Source organism: Patella vulgata, chromosome 4, assembly GCF_932274485.2.
Source record: "Patella vulgata chromosome 4, xgPatVulg1.2, whole genome shotgun sequence".
Taxonomy (NCBI): Eukaryota; Metazoa; Mollusca; class Gastropoda; family Patellidae; genus Patella; species Patella vulgata.
Window position 1 is genome coordinate 70,072,128 of NC_065882.2, and position 19,163 is coordinate 70,091,290.

Sequence of the window (19,163 nt, forward strand, 5' to 3'; positions counted from 1 at the left end):
ACATGCACGCCAATATGTACACATGATCTGTTTTTCGACCAACTGAATTACTATACATTGTACCTTGCCATGTCCTTCCGTCCTACACCACTAACAAGGATCGACTACCGGACCTCCAATTTAGTGAGCCAATGTCTTACTCACTTAGCCACTGTGGCCGTATGAATATGAAGTCAGTCGGATAACTTTTGTTCTCTGAAGTGTCCAAAAGATATTTTTAAAGTAATCAATTTGAAGTCAATCAGATAATAACTTTACCTTCTACTACAGCCACCCACAAGATTTTTAAAAGGTGATCTATATTTAACAATGCTGTTTTTGCATGGCATTTTTTGTTGACTGGTCACATTTTCTGCAAGGTTTTGGCAAATAGACATGATTTTGACAGGGCATAGAAAAAAAATCAAGATGGTGAAGACCTTTTAATATTATCAAATTGTATCGAAATGTTCATTGAAAGTCATTTGGGAGAGGATGTCTAGAAGATTTGGTCATCAACATCCTGTGCTGTGTCATTTTGGAAGGAACGGGGTTAACAATCTGTTACTCGTAATCAACACCCATAAACTACCTCCCAATGACTGATAAGTTCTTTATATGCTCAGTTCCAAATGTATGAATGAGGAAAGTTTGAAAAAAAAAATGTTCAGAAATATTGGACAAAGAGAATTTCCCCATTTGATTTAACATTTATTGGGAATACAAGAATATGCTGTGTATCCTCAAACACCCTCGAGGTGATGTGGTCTAGTGTGTGCTTTAGATCACAAGTGGCAGGGTTGCTATGGATAGCTTATATATGTCAAAAGTAGGGTTGCCTGCCCAACTTTGTTTATTCTGTCGGTCGACCGTCCCACTGCTAAAGAACCCTACGCCCAACATAACTATGTTGTAGTCTGTGTTGAGGGCATGTTAAACCCCATTTGTTTTTCTTTCTCCAAACCACCCTTGGATCGTTCATTCAACTATGTGGATGGTATGGAAATGCCCAAAGCTCAGTTTATATGACTTTTTATTTTTAAAACTCTAAGAAATTTCGCAATTAATATATTGGAACATAATTAATATATTGGAACATTCGACAAGTTAAGACAAATACTTTTAAACAAATTCAAAATTTATTACTTTGACATCAATACATATTACAAGCAGGTACCTGTAGCAAAATATAGTATTAAAATATCCTGATGTTAAATTTTGGCTTTCACCAATTCTTATAAATTGGTTTCCTCTGACTCAACTACTTCCGCACAGATGTTGCAGACAAAACATTAATTTCTTATTAAAAGGCTTTCTCTGCTACTATGTGACTTGTTAGACCTCCTAATACACCCACAACAACCAGCAGTACAGTCGTCTATGTACTGGATCAAGACATGTGGGCACCAAGGTAAACATGTTATGTTTATATGGAAATTGAATTACATAAAAATATTATGGATTTGATTTATATAGAAAAGTACAAGCTACCTTGAATGTCCAACAATGCTAAATTGTTCAATCTCTTCTGCATCATCAACCATGGAATAAAGAGTTTATTTAATTTGTAACAACTGATATACCAAGCACAAATAAAATTATAATCAAATCAAAATATAATATAAAATAAATAAAATACAGTTGAATAAATTTTAGTTAAATTCCATTTTCACTCCTGTGGAGAAGTGATTAAGTGTATCCATCACATAGGGTAGAGTTAATTTTATATAAATACAACAGGGTCATGGATTATTTTATTGTCATAAAACAAATTTTTGGACATTTATAGCAATTAAACAAAAGGAAGACCACTGTATAAGTGACTAATAAACATTTGATATAAAACTGAGATCCTGATTTGTGTATAATACTTGTATAAAAATAATGTGTCAAAGCTATTTTTTTCAGATAATATGTATTCTTTATGGCTTAGTTCATGCTAAATTGTACTCAATTGGATTATTTAACATTTAATTATGAAAACAAAACCAAAATACAAAGAGTAGATATTCTGCTAACTTGGATTCGATCGGATTAAAAGATTTTCTCTCAATTCTCTGGCACTTACAGGACGTGCTGCCTTGTTTATACAGTCTGCAGAGGATACTGAATCCTGGTAAATTTGCAAATCAAACTGGCCAGTTGTAGAAAATGCTGGGCCTAATTTGGGAGGCCCAATGTTACAGGATATGAATACATTGCAGGATATGAATAACTTTAACTAGAGACCTATATTCATTCATATTTAAAGTAGCTAAGTCTCTAACTCAATATCATCCAAAGACTTACATGTTGAAAACACAAATTATTTGTCAGTTCAAATCAACATTGATGTTGTGATCTTACCGGGAAAAGGTAGGCTTCTGATATCCAATATATAAGACAAAATAAACATTTTACCATTGGTACATGAATTGTGTACCATAGTGCATTTCAGCGTCATTTGTAACAAGTGACCAAAAAGATTTAGGCTAGACATATTCGACTACTCATTTCAAACGGTGACGCCATGAGAGTATGCGCAATAGACTAGAATAACCAGACGCTAGAAATTGACATTCGGGCGAGACTCGTGCCGTATTTCATTGGACATAACTGATTTGAAATTAGAGTCAATGTAACAATTGAATGTAAATCAGTTTATATACAATTAGATTACATTATTATATGCGTTGCAACCCATTTGTGTCAATTTCTAGGTTCCAAATATTAGCGACTTGGCTCCTTTAACTTTTTGAAACATAGTGTGAAATAAAATCAGTGATTGTTTTTCATATAAATTTGTGTTTTTATATTCAATTACTAAATGCTGTATAAGGATTTCATATTTAATAAGGCCAACTCTTTTTACTTCACAATTAATAGCCACACCTGGCAGTCCTGCTGCCAGATTGCCTGGTGTAGTGCAATGGAACTGAACCATTTTTTGACACCAATAGAGACTCAACTTTCACAATATTAATATTGAAGTTTGTATGGAATTCAAAATTCCCTGAAATGACCATCAGGGTCTTGTTAAAATGGAGATTATAATTGTGTTGTGTCATGATTGGAAAGAGGAACTTCCTCAAAATTTGTATCACCATTGTCAGCTGTAATGACCTTTATTTTCTTGTTGATGTGATCTGGTAATGGTTGACCAACTGTTTCCACCATAAATATCATTAACACTCCACACAGTATAGCAATAATACCAAATATTGTGAATGGTATCGGTTTCCACACATTGCCCTGAAAATATGCAATATACGCTGACTTTCTGAAATCCTAGTCTCTGTACTTCAATATATATTTTAGGATTTAAATTCATTCATTTCAGGGTGGTTGGGTGGTCTATTGCATGCACTTTAAATCATAAGGTCTGTCATTAATTCAAGTGGCGTGGTTTTGATCCCAAGGAGTAGGGTCGCCAGTCCAGATTTCGTCTGTTTTATCTCACAGCTAAAGACCTCTACATCCAAGCGAATAATTGATTTAATTTGAATCCCGAAATCACCTAATGGACATTAATCTTTCTGTTTCAGTCTCTAATTCAGGTACATATATGTGACCGGTGACGGCCAAATGAGTCTGAAGTCGGACATGCCCATTTAACACTACGATATAAAATAGCTACTTGAGCTAACTTTAAAACAATTTTTTTTTGCGACATCTGATGCTTTAACTTGTCTATTATTGGAGTAATCTAGACAAATTTAAATATTTAGTTAATTTAGTGTATAAATTGGGTGTTTTGTAAGTAGTGTCATTAAAATCGATGCTAAAAACAAACCTTATTTACATCCAATCTTTACATTTTATACATCATTGAAAAGCTTATAACATGTACTTTCTGAATATATGCATAACTCAAATATTACTTTTTACCCCAAGTGACTCATTTGGCTGTCACCGGTTACATATATTTAGAGCTTAACTAACAACCCCTGTCGACCACTTTGACTTTGTGGGCCCCAGAGAGAAAGAGATGGGGTTTAACGTCCACTCAACACAAACTAGGTCATTTCAGGACTAACATATGGTTCAATTTTTATTTCAATAATTCACTTGTGCGTGGGGGTCTTTACCAGTGGGACAAGCCAACAGTGAGGCTGATGTCCCCCGCCGAAATCCCCAAATAAATAGATGACACATATTAATTAATCGCACATCTATTTTTTTCCAAAGTATCAAGCAATCAAACTGATTATCAACTATAAACTAAGTTTCATCACTCTCTATCAGATAGAATCAAAGTTATCTTGTCCCAAAGCAGGAAATTGCTTATCTCTGCTTAGCTTTAGCTCAATATGTTAATCATTGAACTCAGTCAAGACGAACATCTACATCAAGTTTAAACATTCTACCTCAATTAGAAGAAGAGTTTGACCAATCAACATGCTTATTGCTCGTTGGCCTAAGCAAAAAATTCTCATCATCGAATTTAGTCAAGGTATTGATGTAATGAACTATACACCAAGTTTCATCACTCTCACTTAATTAGAACTAAAGTTATCGTGTTCCACTTCCAAAGCATCAACCAATCAAATTGCTTATCTCTGCTTACTCTAAGCAGAAAATGATCATCTTCGCACTCCATCAAGGCATTGACCTCATTAACCCCTACACCAAGGTTGAACATTCTAGCTCAATTAGAAGGAGGGTTATTGTGTTCCAAAGTCTTGGCCAATCAAATTGCTTATCGCTCTGCTTACCCTGAGCAGAAAATGCTCATCATCGAACTAAGTCAAGGTATTGATGTAATGAAACTATACACCAAGTTTCATCACTCTCACTTAATTGGAACTAAAGTTATCGTGTCCCAAAGCATCAACCAATCAAATTGCTTATATTTGCTTACCCTAAGCCGAAAATGCTTATCTTCGCACTCCATCAAGGCATTGACCTAATAAACACCTACACCAAGTTTGAACATTCTAGCTCAATTAGAAGGAGGGTTATTGTGTTCCAAAGACTCGGCCAATCAAATTGCTTATCGCTCTGCTTACCCTGAGCAAAAAATGCTCATCATCGAACTTAGTCAAGGTATTGGTGTAATGAAACTATACACCAAGTTTCATCACTCTCACTTAATTGAAACTAAAGTTATTGTGTCCCAAACAAAGCATCAACCAATCAAATTGCTTATCTTTGCTTATCCTAAGCAGAAAATGCTTATCTTCACACTCCATCAAGGCATTGACCTAATAAACACCAACACCAAGTTTGAACATTCTAGCTCAATTAGAAGGAGGGTTATTGTGTTCCAAAGTCTCGGCCAATCAAATTGCTTATCGCTCTGCTTACCCTGAGCAGAAAATGCTCATTATCGAACTTAGTCAAGGTATTACTGTAATGAAACTATACACCAAGTTTCATCAATCTCACTTAATTAGAACTAAAGTTATCGTGTCCCAAAGCATCAACCAATCAAATTGCTTATCTCTGCTTACCCTAAGCGGAAAATGCTCATCTTCGAACTCCATCAAGGCATTGACCTAATCAACACATACACCAAGTTTGAACATTCTAGCTCAATTAGGAAGAGAGTTATCGTGCCCCAAAGTATCAACCAATCAAATTGCTTATCTCTGCTTACCCTAAGCGGAAAATGCTCATCTTCGAACTCCATCAAGGCATTGACCTAATAAACACATACACCAAGTTTGAACATTCTAGCTCAATTAAAAGTTATCGTGTCCCAAAGCATCAACCAATCAAATTGCTTATCTCTGCTTACCCTAAGCGGAAAATGCTCATCTTCGAACTCCATCAAGGCATTGACCTAATCAACACATACACCAAGTTTGAACATTCTAGCCCAATTAGGAAGAGAGTTATCGTGTCCCAAAGCATCAACCAATCAAATTGCTTATCTCTGCTTACCCTAAGCGGAAAATGCTCATCTTCGAACTCCATCAAGGCATTGACCTAATAAACACATACACCAAGTTTGAACATTCTAGCTCAATTAGGAAGAGAGTTATTGTGTCCCAAAAAGTGTGACAGACAGACAGACAGACGGACAGACAGACGGACGAACCCATTTTAATAGTCCCCTGCTTTCTTCGAAAGGCGGGGGACAAAAAACCCCACGAGGTTGGACAGTCGACCCTACTCGAAGCCACACCAGTTCACACAATGACAGACCTTATGATACAGCGTGCACATGCTAACCATTTGGCCATCCAACCCCCCTTTGTCGACCCCAGACTGGAAAACACTGCAATAAACTGTGCAGTAGTAAAGTTTCAAAATGTCTTGACTGTTCTTGAATGTTTCAATCTGTTACCTACCAAATATACTAATTGGGGAGCGACTATTCCACCAATTCTAGCAAATGTTGAACATGCACCAATACCTAGATTCCTAAAATTATACAATCAAATTATACAGCATAAATATTAATCGTTTAGAGGCATTTAGTTACTTGATAGAGCAATAAACCATAACAAATACTTATGGAAAAACAGATACTAATTTATTTAGGTGACTTTTCAAGGTAATACAGTAATACAAAAATGTGAGGCAAATATATACAGAAAAACTGTAACAAGAAACCATACATGACGACAAGAAGGTCAAAGGACATGGAATCACAAGGGTGTTAATCTTTCAGAATTAGCTTGATAGTTGATACGTATAGAGAGGATACTCTATGAAACGCTGCCCAAATAAATAAGTAGCTATTTTCCAAAAGTATGTGTTATGGTTTATAGCATAAATATTAGTTGTCAAATTCAAATCTTTCCAAGAATACCATGTCACTCTGAACACATACCAATGCATAAATCTCAATATAAGTTATGATAGGTGTTATGCAAGGGACAGGGTATTATTAGCTTTAGTGTTGTATTTATTTATGTGTTAACAATTAAACAATACAGCAACAATTTTCAATATAGATTTCTATTACGAGAAATTTTTACCTTACAACAGTGGGGAATGTTTCTGCTGAGAAAACTTGTACTGCTGCCCAGCCTCCTGCTATACCAGATTTGCCTATCATAGCTAAAGTTAAAGTTAATGCTGGCCATTCTTCTAACTTCCCTAAAACACGAAACCAACATCAAATTTAACAAGTTTTAGATAAACTGTTCTGAATAAGCAGCAGTATTATCACCAAGAAGTTTGATATTTTTAATTTCATATACAATATACCTTTTAACCATAAGATGCAACTTTCAGGAAAGAGCAATAAATAGTACAATCATAACACAGTGATAAGTCTTAGCACAGTGATAATTCTTAAGTGTAAATGCAGATTCTATACTGAATTTAATTAACACCTTATATAAACTTTTAAATTTTAATCACATTACATCAGTGATCAAGCATGTTTTATTCATTTCATGTCAATCATCACTTTATATGGAAAGTCAGTTTTGAAGGATTGCCTTAAATACTCCATAAAAATATAATGTATTCATTATCAATTTAGATACTGATCTCAAATGTTTAAAATAACAATGTAAATGTCAATTACATACAGCTTTAACTTTCATTTAAAATAATAAGTATGGACCAGGAACCGAGTATGACGTCGGTCAATCGATACAAAAAATCGTCCCAGTAACATGCATGACGATCATACATTACCCCCCCCCCCCATTCCCAACCGCACCCCACCACACCACCAAGAACAACAAGATTACTGGTCCAAAAATACAAATTTTTAGTTGACATAATATATTACATACCTAATACATCTACTATAAGTATAGACACACAGAATGTACCAGCAATCAACATTAAGATGGCTATCGTTTTACGTCGTCCAATTTTATTATTTATCAAAACAACAAAAATAAGGGCTGGAATTTCCACTAAACCAGATATAAAAACATTTAAATAACGGTTTCCTGAGAGATTCTTCGTATTAAAATTCAAACCATAATAAACAGAGCTGGAAACAAACCTATAGAATAAAATATAAATTAACTTTTCATTAGCAGCAGTACTCACACCCTTAAATCAATTCGGAAACTGAAAGGGTTTTGATATTTAATAGTTTTTTAACAATTTGATTTTTTATTTTCAAACAACTGTCAAACATATTCAGTATAAGGTACCGGTACATATAGCTTGTTGCTAGATTTGAATGCAGAAAAATATAGATTCTAATCAACCACTTGAAGAGTGCCAACAATTGCCAACAATTGTATACAGAGAAAAGGAAATGGGATTTATAGTCCACTCAACACAATTAACATATGGTACCATTCTATTTCAACAATTTGTTTGAGCATAAGGGAACAAACCGGAGGACCTGGAGAAACCCACAAAGTTATTTAGTTGACCCTACCCATTGTCACAATCAGTATGAGATCGAAACCATGCCACTTAACTCAATGACAGATCATTGATCTTATTTGCATGCCCCTAATTGTAAACAAGACAAGAACACTGTAGTTACCCAAATTCAAACATAGGATCCCTAATCAACCATAAAAAAAAAAAATAAGGAGTTCTGACATATGATTCCTAATCAACCATAAAGACATGTAAATTCTGACAATAAATCTATTAAGGATTTCTGTTTTAAAACTTACCAGCTGTACATAAGAATAAGAGTTCCTTTGGTTAATTTCCATGAACTAAACAAATGGCAGTAACTAAACTTCTTCTGTTCTTGTATTTTTCTTTTTTCAATCTAAAATAAAAGAGAGAGAGAGAGAGAGAAATGGGGTTTAACGTCCACTCGACACAAACTAGGTCATTTCGGGACTAACACAAGGTTTAATTTTATTTCAATAATTCGCTTGTGCGTAGGGGTCTTTAGCAGTGGGAGGAAACCGGAGAAAACCCACGAGGTTGGACAGGCAACCCTACTCCTTGCCACGTACAACCGGGGATTTGAAACCACGCCAGTTGACTCAATGACAGACTTTATGGTACAGCACGCACATGCTAACCATTCAGCCACCCAACCCCCCTATCTAATATAAAACAATTTGCTAATATTATAATAAATGTATATTAACTCAAATTCTGGAAGGTTATTACTATACTTAATATATTCCAGCTAATGAGTCAGTGTAAGATATTCTGTATTTTGGGGAAATTTTCTTTACAGCACTTATCTCCTTCATGCTATTTTTTGAATCTGTAAGCCAGGAAAAACGTTACCTCAACTAATCAGCTAGCTAATTAAGGTCATGTATATAGTTCTCTTAACAACAATTTACCTCCATACACGATTTTAATTGATCATATTCTGGTGCTGATCTGTTATTACATACAGCCATTTCATTTAATATAACCATGGCTTCCTTTAATCTACCTCGACTTATCAACCAACGTGGACTTTCAGGTACAAACCTGAAATAACACAATACAGATATTGGTAAAATTTTTCAGCAACGAGAAATTAAACTTTCTAGTTATTGTTAAAAACAGACTATCATACAAATATGATATGATATTTCTAATATATTCCTTTCAAAATAAACAGATCATCTTTTCGACCTATATCTTTTTACCAGGTAGTACGATATTTCTAATGACACGAAAATATAAAACTATAGATACAAATTGCATAAAATGCCCACAATGAATTAATCAAGATAATTATTACAACAGGTATTCCACTTTTTGATCATTTAATTTGAATACTAGCAGATGCTATCATTGTGTTTTATACTATTTGCTTTCATGTTAAGATCGCTAATTCACACATTGTCTAACACTTAGAGTGACATGTCATTTTGACATTAGGGTTTGCATCATTTAAAATGTGCTTAGTGTCAAACATAGCAACAGCTATATTCTTCTCGTTATTATTGTTATATATTCTTGCTCTTGAATGTAACGTTAAATATCAGACTCATAATATTATTCTATAACAAAAATAGGAGAAAGCAATTAAGACCAAGTTGAAGCATCCTACATGTGAGTATAAATATCGCAAGTGCCATACACTGTCAGGGGCGTGTTCAGAGACCAAAAGGTTGAGACAACATCAAGTTTGGTGTGTGATATCAGGGATTACTCCCTCTGGACACAACATTAATTGTTGGGTGATAATTGCTATGTTGTGATGTTTTTGTTGGTCATAACTTTATTAAGAAAACAGAAACAACTATTATAATACTTGCTCACCACCAACAAAATAGGAGAAATATACTGGAAGCTGATGTACCCATAGTTAGATATCTCCAATCACGTAATACATACGCCCATAAAGCTAATGTTGCTAGTCCTACAGCCCAAAACCCAATACAACCACAAAATGTTCTCCATTTAGGTGTTATAAATTCTAACGGTAATACAAAATTAACAACTAGTGTACCTGTAATAAATATAAAAGATGATTCAATGACTATACCGGTACATGTTTCTTCTAATCAAAAACATAATATGAACCTAATCATATAAATATTGCAGTGTTCGAATTGTTCAAATAGCCAAATTAAGGCAAATAAGCAGTTGGTTACCATAGAAATTCATTTTAAACTTAAAGAATCATTTTCTGAAAAGATCCAAGATAGAAGTTTGGAGAGAGAGATAGAAATGGGGTTTAACGTCCACTCGACACAAACTAGGTCATTTCGGGACTAACATATGGTTTAATTTTATTTCAATAATTTTATTTCAATAATTTTATTTCAATAATTCGCTTGCGCGTTGGGGTCTTTAGCAGTTGGAAGAAACCGGAGGGCCCAGAGTGAACCCACGAGGTTGGACAGGCAACTCTACTCCTTGTCACGTACAACCGGGAATTCGAAACCACACCAGTTGACTCAATGACAGGCCTTATGATCAGCGCGCACGTGCTAACAATTCAGCCATCCGACCCTCCTAGAAGCTTGGAACTTGTTTCAAAATGTTCCTAGGACATTTCACTGTGCAATTATATACTATTCAAAAAAAGTAGGGGATATTTGATTTTTAAGTGTTATTAAAGTCACCTAATGAAACTGACGAAGAAACAAATGACAAAATGAAATGAAGTTCACATTCATCGATTTATTCCAAATGATCGTTAGACTAAGTAAGGCACAGACTGACCATTATAAGGGTAAAATGATACCCGGGGTCAAACAGCAAAGTTACCACAGCATCACAACCAAGTCAGTAACGGGTAAATCCTCCTCTGTTTGCCAAACAAGCATTGATCCGACGTGGCATACTCCTAATGAGACGTCTAAGGTCATTTTGGTCCAGATTGTCCCATTCCTGTTGCAACGCAGCAGCAAGTTCTTGGACATTGGCAGGACGTTGTTGACGTTGACGTAACCTCTGTCCGAGCATGTCCCAGACATGCTCGATGGGGGAGAGGTCGGGACTCAATGCTGGCCAAGGTAATGTGGTGATGTTCTGTTGTTGGAGGTAACCTGTAACGATCCTGGCCCTGTGACATCTTGCGTTGTCATCCTGGAAGATGAAACGGCGGCCATGACGTCGTGCGAACGGCACAACATGGACTGCCAAGATGTTGTCCCGGTAGTACTGGCCTGTAACACGCCCTGCAACAACATGTAAAGCCGTTCTTCCAGCAACAGTGATGCCTCACCATAACAGAACCACCCCCAAATCGATCATGTCTGATGACGTTAACGTCTTGGAAGCGCTCGTTTCGACGACGCCACACCCTCCTACGTCTGTCCAAAAAATCAACAGTGAACCTTGACTCATCTGAAAACATCACATTGCTCCAGCGTCGATTATCCCAGTGTTGACGATCCCTACACCAACGACGTCTTGCCTGAATGTGATGATCTCTCAAACAAGGGATCACGCGAGGACGTCCGGCGCGAAGGTGACCCCTATGCAGTCGATTCCGAATCGTCTGGCCACTCACTCTCACACCAGTGTCTGTTTGAAGACGAGCGCTGATCTGATTTGCTGTGATGACACGATTTCTCAAGGCCAAGGTACGGATAAATCGATCCTGGGCTTGAGTTGTCGCCCTTGGTAGACCTGAGTGTGGTCTGTCCTGTACAGATTGTGTATCACGGTATCTGGACCATAGCCTGCTTATGACAGACTGAGAAACATTCATCGTCCGCGCCACAACTGCCTGTGTTGTGCCGATCTGTAGCATGCCAAGGGCACGTAACCTTTCATTTTGGGTAAGCCGACGCATATCAAAATTTGTTTTCTGGTCACTAAAACAATTAAACTGATGTTTCCACCCTGGAATTCAATGCCACAATGACTGTAACATTCAAAGTCAGAGTCGTGCAAATCTTGGGTTGGACCCCCATGATGATCCCAAGCATCACCTGCATTCCATGCGGTAGCTATTGGTGCGTTTGGGCGTCACATGTAACTGGAAATGTTTCTTCTGTTAGGTTCTATAGTGACTTTTTTCGTAGTCATTTGCATATTTTAGTATTATGCCCCCAAAATCAAATATCCCCTACTTTTTTTGAATAGTATAGTATATAATAGTATTGTTATTGGGTCCTTAGATTAGATATCATGCCATATAACCAGAAACATTAATTATGAAAAACTTTTGACTTTTGACAAGGCATTAAGTGATTTAGTAGTTTTGGCCTTGATTTAACTAAACAGTTACAGCATTAACACCAGATATGTTTAAATTAGATTATATGCACATTTTGAAACAAATCTGGGCAACCATCACAAAGATGTACGGTACACAGTTTAAATTCTAGTAACACAATTTGTTGAATGCTTATGAGACATTCATTACTTAAAGTAGATTAGTTTTAGAATTTTGTGATAATTAAATCAGTGTGGGGTTATCTGGAATGGGATATTATTCAAAAGTATTTATTTCTTTCTTAAAATAAAAATTCCTCTTTAAATCAAAGATGAGATAGTAAATTGGTGTGGATAGAATAAGTCTGATTATTTCTTTGTGCAGTTTTTAAACGAATTACATCTGAACAGCTTATGACTTACCTCCAACTAACCCTCCAATAACAAATCTAAGTACAGTATAAAGTTCCCATGAATTAGAAAATGCACTCGCAAACCACACACAAATTAACAATCCATACTCAAGAAATAAAATTTTACGCCGACCAAAGTAATCAGCTAATTGTCCAGTGATAATAGCGCCAACCATTACCCCTGCCATCTGTATCGATGTTATGAGACCAGGAATATAATCATTATTACATATTAGTTTCCACTGAAATAAGATGCATAATAATATAACATATCTGGAGTTCTTGAATCATTAAAGAAATTATGCCACATGTAAAACACTTTACACTAGGCATTATTCACCTGCACATGGCACAGGAAAAAACATGACAGCCAGCAGTGCATTTGTTGTTGTGCACCCAAAAGTTCCCCCAACAGTTGAAATTTGAGGAAGACTAGGCAGAAACACTTAGTCTTTGTAAATTTCAGTCATTGTGTATGCCCTGTCTTCATTAGCCCAGTAGGACATTAAACCCCATTTTATTACATTTCACATTGATCTTGTAAAGCAATAACTTTTTTGGGACAGGTTTGCACAGTTTCTAGCTAATTATTATAACAATTCATCAACAACAAACTGATAACAGTGACCAATGAAAAGTGCTTTTCCATTCACTGAAAAAAATCAGAGAGGTTTTTCTTCATAAACTACATGTATTAAAGATACATTATGGGAGATTCGATAACGAGTTGGCAGTTCTCACTATAATAGGTAAAAACTAGATAATGTAAGGGCAATTCGCTGAAAATTTCATTTAAATTGATCCACTTTGAACCGAAAACTAAGCGATTGAAATTTCCGCCTACCCTCGATCATCATTACTGAAGTCAGTACGATAAACAGCATAGTCTCGATTATGCATTTAATCATTAAATCGCGAAAGAAAGTTATGCAGTAAATCGGCTCATAATCCACTAAAGATTGCAGGCTAGCGATGCCATCTAGAGTTGATTATGGTCTGGATAGATTAATTAATGTCTAATTAATAATTTAGATAACATTTCAGGCCTAAAGAAAGACCTGCAATAGGCAGATTTAGCTCTTGCATAATGTATGTTTGATTAACTTATCCAAGCCATAATCAACTCCTGTTGGCATCGCTAGCGTGCGATGTTTATTGGATTAGGATCCATTCATAATTTAATCATGAAATGGATAATCGAGACTATGTTTTTTATCCTGCCGACTTTAGTAATGATGATCGAGGCTAGGCCGAAAATTCAATCGCTAAAATCTTGGTTCATAGTGGATCAATTTGACTGAAATTTTCAGTTTGTTGAAAATCAATATAGATTTACGTACCTCAGTAATAATAGATGTAAATTCATTTGAAAAATTCACACCACTGCAGACATCTTGACTAGGTGTACAGCTGTTTATATTTTTTTGATTTGATATTGTTAAATTTGATGATATATTAGTAAAGTTTGGACCATCACATGTCCAGCTAGGTCGCGCAGACGTGAATATGGGTAATAACATGGCCCATGCTAATGGTGTCTCAAATAACGACACAAGCATAAATACACGGATTTGATATGGACCAAAAGGTCGAAGTTTTTCTATAATGCTTTCAAAGTCTGACATGGCTGTTAATTTTTAACAATTCATTAACAAAAAACTGCATAAATAATCTTCATTTCTCTTTTTTATAGTTTTTATTCTTAATTTACTTTCTTCTAATATTCTTTTTCTGTTAAATCTACATCATCTACAAAATAAGAAGGTTTTATTAGATTAACAGTATATCACAGAACTACTGGAAGAACTATACACTGAATAAAATATAAGGATTAAAACAATAACAAACGCTACACTGATTTAAATAAACAGCAGAGTTCCATAGTTAATCTCTATAAATCTGGGGTAGTGTTAAACATGTAACATTCTTCAAGCCGTTAATACAATCAACGTTCATTAATTATATGGTCATCAATATCCTCGATGTTATTGAATAAAGTAAAAAGGAACAAAGCACTTTTTCTGCGCTTTTTATTCTGCTCTTTTTATTCTGCTTCATAGTTATATTCAGAGAAATATCAAAGCATGTCAATAAATCAAACAATAACATAAAATGAAAGTAGGCCCATGTCAAGTGACACATCACTGAGTGATGCTGCAGGCTATAAATAGACCTACAAAGATAATTGATCCTACAGAGAGTAACGCCTGTTTAGAGTTTGGGCCCAACAATAAGCAATTTCGATTTTTTTTTTTCATTTAGAGATAAAATTACTCATAAATTTTCAGATGTAATGGAAGGGTCTGGCGGGCCGGATTAGGCATGCTGGCCACTGGCCTATAATAATGATGTAATCATCTGATAGTGGTCTGCAACTTTTATTGCCAATATTGCAAGAAACCAGTACAATGTCGACAAAGATAATTTAAGTGACACCCACTAACAGCTTTGTCATTACATTCATTTGGTTTTTACCGTCACAAGTGATTCCTTCACCGGCTGTAGACCTATGCTTTCAGTAAGGTAAAGGAGTTAATTCGTCAGTCTTGAAATTTATTTAAATTTTGAAAATAGATTCTTGCTTCCTTATGCCCCAATATGAACAATCTCACCAAATTATGTTAAAGAATTTTCTGTCATACCATGTTAATAAGATTTCAAAAATTTGAACAGGACAATATAACTCCATTTGCAATCAAAAATTCTAAAGTTCTCTTTTGGTAAAATTACTAAATTAGTTATAATACCCTACCAAATTCAACCTAAACTTAAATTATCTTAAATGAGCATGCCATTTCCCATAAATGTTTTTAAAATTCCCATTAAGAACTTTCTGATATTTCATTCATAAACTCAATGTCAAAATATGCCCGAAAAGATAATTAACTATCATTATTCATTATATCAATGAAATCAATTTGCAATCAAGAATAATATGAGGAATGTTCACAAGAAACTGCAATGGGGAAAGGATAAAGACAACGACTCGAATCGGTGTATGAAAACGAAAACGATTTCTATCAGAAATATGTTCAGCAGAGAGTGTCAAGCTAAGTTACAATTATGGCACTGCTCATCAAGCATCAAACATAGGCCTACATCAAAATGTATATGCAAGTTCAAACGTAGGACACAATACAATACAGTAATTTATTTTATGATCAGTAGTGGAATACCGCGTTTTATCAGTGAAATAAAAGTGTTATTCCACTGGCTAGCAGTAAGTCCATGTTGTTTTTACCTAAAATGATTGTAAAATCATAAAATAAATAGAACATTTGTCGTTTTGTCGTGAATAACATATTTTTTTTCATCTCTAAGCAAGAAAACGTTTATATTTTCACTCATGCGTAAATATCCTCTATTTATTATTTAATTCCAAAGTCCATAACAATATTATTTAGATGAGATATACTGGTGTAGGTTTCTTATCTACCCATGATATTATGTACGGTACCTGAAAGATAAGCAGTGTCATGTCGTACAATTATGACATTAACAGTTGCAATGATTAAAGCAGTTTATATACATGGTTCAAGGTCTGTTTCATGATGTTTGTGCAATTCTTACAACACGTGTTTGTCAGCAAATTATAAACAAAACTACCGCTACGCCCCCTGTCCAGTAAATTTATTTGTCCTGACGTGACTGAACAACCATTAATTTGCTGTCATCGTTTTTCTTAATATGGTAATTGGCTAAATCGGAGATCTAACGTTGTGATTATCCCACAGGCTAAATAATACATCTTAAACTGTAATACTTGTAAAAATATATTGTTCTTCCTGGCAGCTAGGACAGCCAGCGTTCTTCGTTTTCATTTTTTTTTTTTTTTAAAACTGGAGTTGCTTCCCTTCACTCACCAATCTTTACAATGAAAAGATAAAAACTGGGCCATGTGTTGTCATAGTCTAAAGAATTATAACCATGAAATCAGCGGAAGTTGCAGTATTAGTTACCTTGACTATTACCATAGATTTTGTGATGGGTGAGATAAAAGGGGCGTTTGTTATGCCACATGGTGGCATTGCCTTGGATCCTTCCAAGTTCCACACCACTAACAAAACGGCACTAGAGGAAGCTTGGAAGATCCACACTGCGTGTGCTCAGATTGGAAGTAGTGTTAATGAGCTACAACCGGACCTCATTCTACTCAGCACACCGCATGGCATATCAGATATAAATAATTTCTTATTTTATTTGAATCCTAAGATGGAAGGCTATGCAAATACCGACAATACGGGACCACCTCCTTATGTTTCTCTATCAGTAAATTCAGATGTGCATATTTCCGGGGATCTTGTTCAACACTTTGGTTCTATGAGAAACGTTTCTGGGTTAAGTGCCTATGGTCCACCAGAAGAAAGCACAGAACCATTTCCTTTAAGGCAAGTAGGTTCAAAAATAAATTATATGTAGGCCTATTTGTTTTGTTTTTTTCAAAAAATGTTTGGACTGAAAATTGTATTTTATACTTTAGATAAACCGTTAAGATTAGCATGTTTTGGAACTTAATTCACAGAGTCGTTTTTTTTCCAAATAAATTTTCTCTTTTTTCTTTTTGCCTATAGATGGGGTGAAGTTATACCTCTTCATTTTATGCCCAACCTGAATCAAACAAAAGTGGTTATCTTGTCTCAGCCAAGTAGGCGATACAATGATGATATGCCAACGATGATTCCCGAACTGTTGAAATTAGGTATAACAAGCAAACCAGGAGTTGCATTTAATATATGATAGAGTATAATTTATTACATAGGCGTACCAGCCAGGGGGCAGGATTGGGGGCAACTGCCCCCCTAAAGTTTTTTCGGGCATTTCGGGTTCCGCCCCCCCCCCCCCTAACTGTCGTTGAGTTCGTACGCCTATGTAATTTAATGTATACTTTTCTTGTGAATTAATCTACGATTTTGTTACCTCTAACAAGGCTGTTAGAATTGAGACCACGACAGAAGTGCTTAAATATACATACGCCGACTTTCCTGGGAAAGACACTTTCTGATTATCTGCCCTATAACCAACGATTTCCGAGAATTGAGAATCCTTAGGCCGTGTCATATTTGTTCAATACGCGCAGCTAAAAACGTGAAAGAGTAAGACGTTGGCTCGCTAACCTGGAAGTACAGTGTTCTATCCCATTTCAGCCTAGAAAATTCATCGGTGGGTTTTTTTTTTGGGGGGGGGGGTATTCGTGGTTCCTTTTGTCCGTGTTGCGGGACGGAAAGCTTGGCAAAGGACAACGTGTCGTTCGTTCGGATAGGGCGAATGACCGAGGTCCCGTGTACACATTGGCGTGGATGTAAAATAACCCTTGACAGTTGGAATTCGAAATAAGAGTAAGCCATAGTGCCGCTGTTCGGGCAAAATTTTCATCATATGTCCGTATGTCCGTCTTCATTAACCCATAGTCGGTACTGTACAGTAGTACGTTAAACCACATTTCATTTCAATTATATGAAAGTGAATCCGATTTTATAGTGAGTCATAACGAATGTATACACTAGACCTCAAGAGTTTCGTTCTACCCTAACGACTATACATTATCCCTTACCAGGCAGTCTGTCCTGCTCCATTGACATGGGGGAGCCACGCCGGAAAACCCCGATAAAACTTCTCAGAGAACATGACCAAATGGGTTCGTAATGAAGATAAAAACAATATAATATGACGAGTTTGCACATTTCCTGTAGGTTATGATATTGGAAAATACTTTGAAAGTAAAAAGAAAACAGCTGTAGTCATTATTAGTGCTGATCTGGCTCATACTCACTCTAAAGATGGTCCTTATGGTTATTCAGATGCAGCTCAACCATTCGATGATGTGAGTAACCTAGATTTTATCACCAGTATTCAGAAAGTTATAAATGAGGTCGGCAAGTCTGGACTTAAGCTAACAGTCACAGACTTTGTTAAGTACAGATTATCACATGACTTGTATACAAAATTCGACCATCTCTTCCTGGAATTTATAGTCGATAGGAAAATGTTTGTATTGGCCTACGCTGGGATTCGAATCCACAACTTGATTTGTATTCTGAAATATTGCCAACTTGTCTTACAGGCGTGTGGAAAATGGGTAGAAAATCTGGATGAACAATCATTAACAAAGGAAGCTGCTAGTTATGTTATTAAAGCTAAGTCTTGTGGATACACTGGTTTGGTCATGTTGCAAGGTTTGTTATCAGCAAGTTCTGGTGGAATCATGTCCTGGCAATCTCAACTATACGCCAATTATCACCCAAGTTACTATGGTATGATGGTGGCATCATTCCTTAGAAAATAAATCATGTTATTCTGTTAATTTGTTAAATAGTCATTTTATATAGATACGATTCAAGA

General features: G+C 35.7%; 2 protein-coding genes across 4 annotated transcripts; one reads left to right on the top strand and one right to left on the bottom strand.

The window, feature by feature from the left end:
- Nucleotides 1-1,099: 1,099 nt before the first annotated feature.
- LOC126818709 (organic cation transporter protein) lies at nt 1,100-16,679 on the bottom strand. 3 transcript variants are annotated; one of them, XM_050546241.2, is made up of 10 exons: nt 16,588-16,679; nt 14,165-14,573; nt 12,835-13,066; nt 10,060-10,249; nt 9,147-9,279; nt 8,511-8,611; nt 7,659-7,876; nt 6,888-7,008; nt 6,255-6,327; nt 1,100-3,210 (listed from the first exon to the last, which is right to left on the bottom strand). In XM_050546241.2, the coding sequence occupies exons 2-10, from the start codon at nt 14,447-14,449 to the stop codon at nt 3,007-3,009; spliced, it is 1,557 nt and encodes a 518-aa protein (XP_050402198.1). In that variant the 5' UTR covers nt 14,450-14,573; nt 16,588-16,679; the 3' UTR covers nt 1,100-3,006. The 3 variants fall into 3 exon arrangements, with proteins under 3 accessions (XP_050402198.1, XP_050402199.1, XP_055956582.1); XM_050546242.2 differs by having other exon boundaries at nt 16,282-16,636; XM_056100607.1 differs by lacking the exon at nt 1,100-3,210 and having other exon boundaries at nt 6,055-6,327; nt 16,282-16,636.
- Nucleotides 16,522-19,125, top strand: LOC126818714 (protein CA_C1420). The gene is made up of 4 exons (XM_050546250.2): nt 16,522-17,212; nt 17,396-17,523; nt 18,515-18,645; nt 18,886-19,125. Exons 1-4 carry the CDS (start codon nt 16,752-16,754, stop codon nt 19,105-19,107), a joined length of 942 nt encoding a protein of 313 aa, XP_050402207.2. The 5' UTR covers nt 16,522-16,751; the 3' UTR covers nt 19,108-19,125.
- Nucleotides 19,126-19,163: the final 38 nt, after the last annotated feature.

What these genes read in the sequence shown, in the direction of transcription:
- LOC126818709 (XM_050546241.2), bottom strand. Translation starts at nt 14,449, where the DNA reads ATGTCAGACTTTGAAAGCATTATAGAAAAACTTCGACCTTTTGGTCCA. An exon ending in TTTCTCCTATTTTGTTGGTG is followed by an intron (nt 9,280 to 10,059) that starts GTGAGCAAGTAT and finishes GTGTTATTTCAG; the next exon opens with GTTTGTACCTGAAAGTCCAC. An exon ending in ACTTATAGTAGATGTATTAG is followed by an intron (nt 7,009 to 7,658) that starts GTATGTAATATA and finishes TTCGTGTTTTAG; the next exon opens with GGAAGTTAGAAGAATGGCCA.
- LOC126818714 (XM_050546250.2), top strand. Translation starts at nt 16,752, where the DNA reads ATGAAATCAGCGGAAGTTGCAGTATTAGTTACCTTGACTATTACCATA. An exon ending in TCCCGAACTGTTGAAATTAG is followed by an intron (nt 17,524 to 18,514) that starts GTATAACAAGCA and finishes CATTTCCTGTAG; the next exon opens with GTTATGATATTGGAAAATAC. An exon ending in CAGCTCAACCATTCGATGAT is followed by an intron (nt 18,646 to 18,885) that starts GTGAGTAACCTA and finishes CTTGTCTTACAG; the next exon opens with GCGTGTGGAAAATGGGTAGA.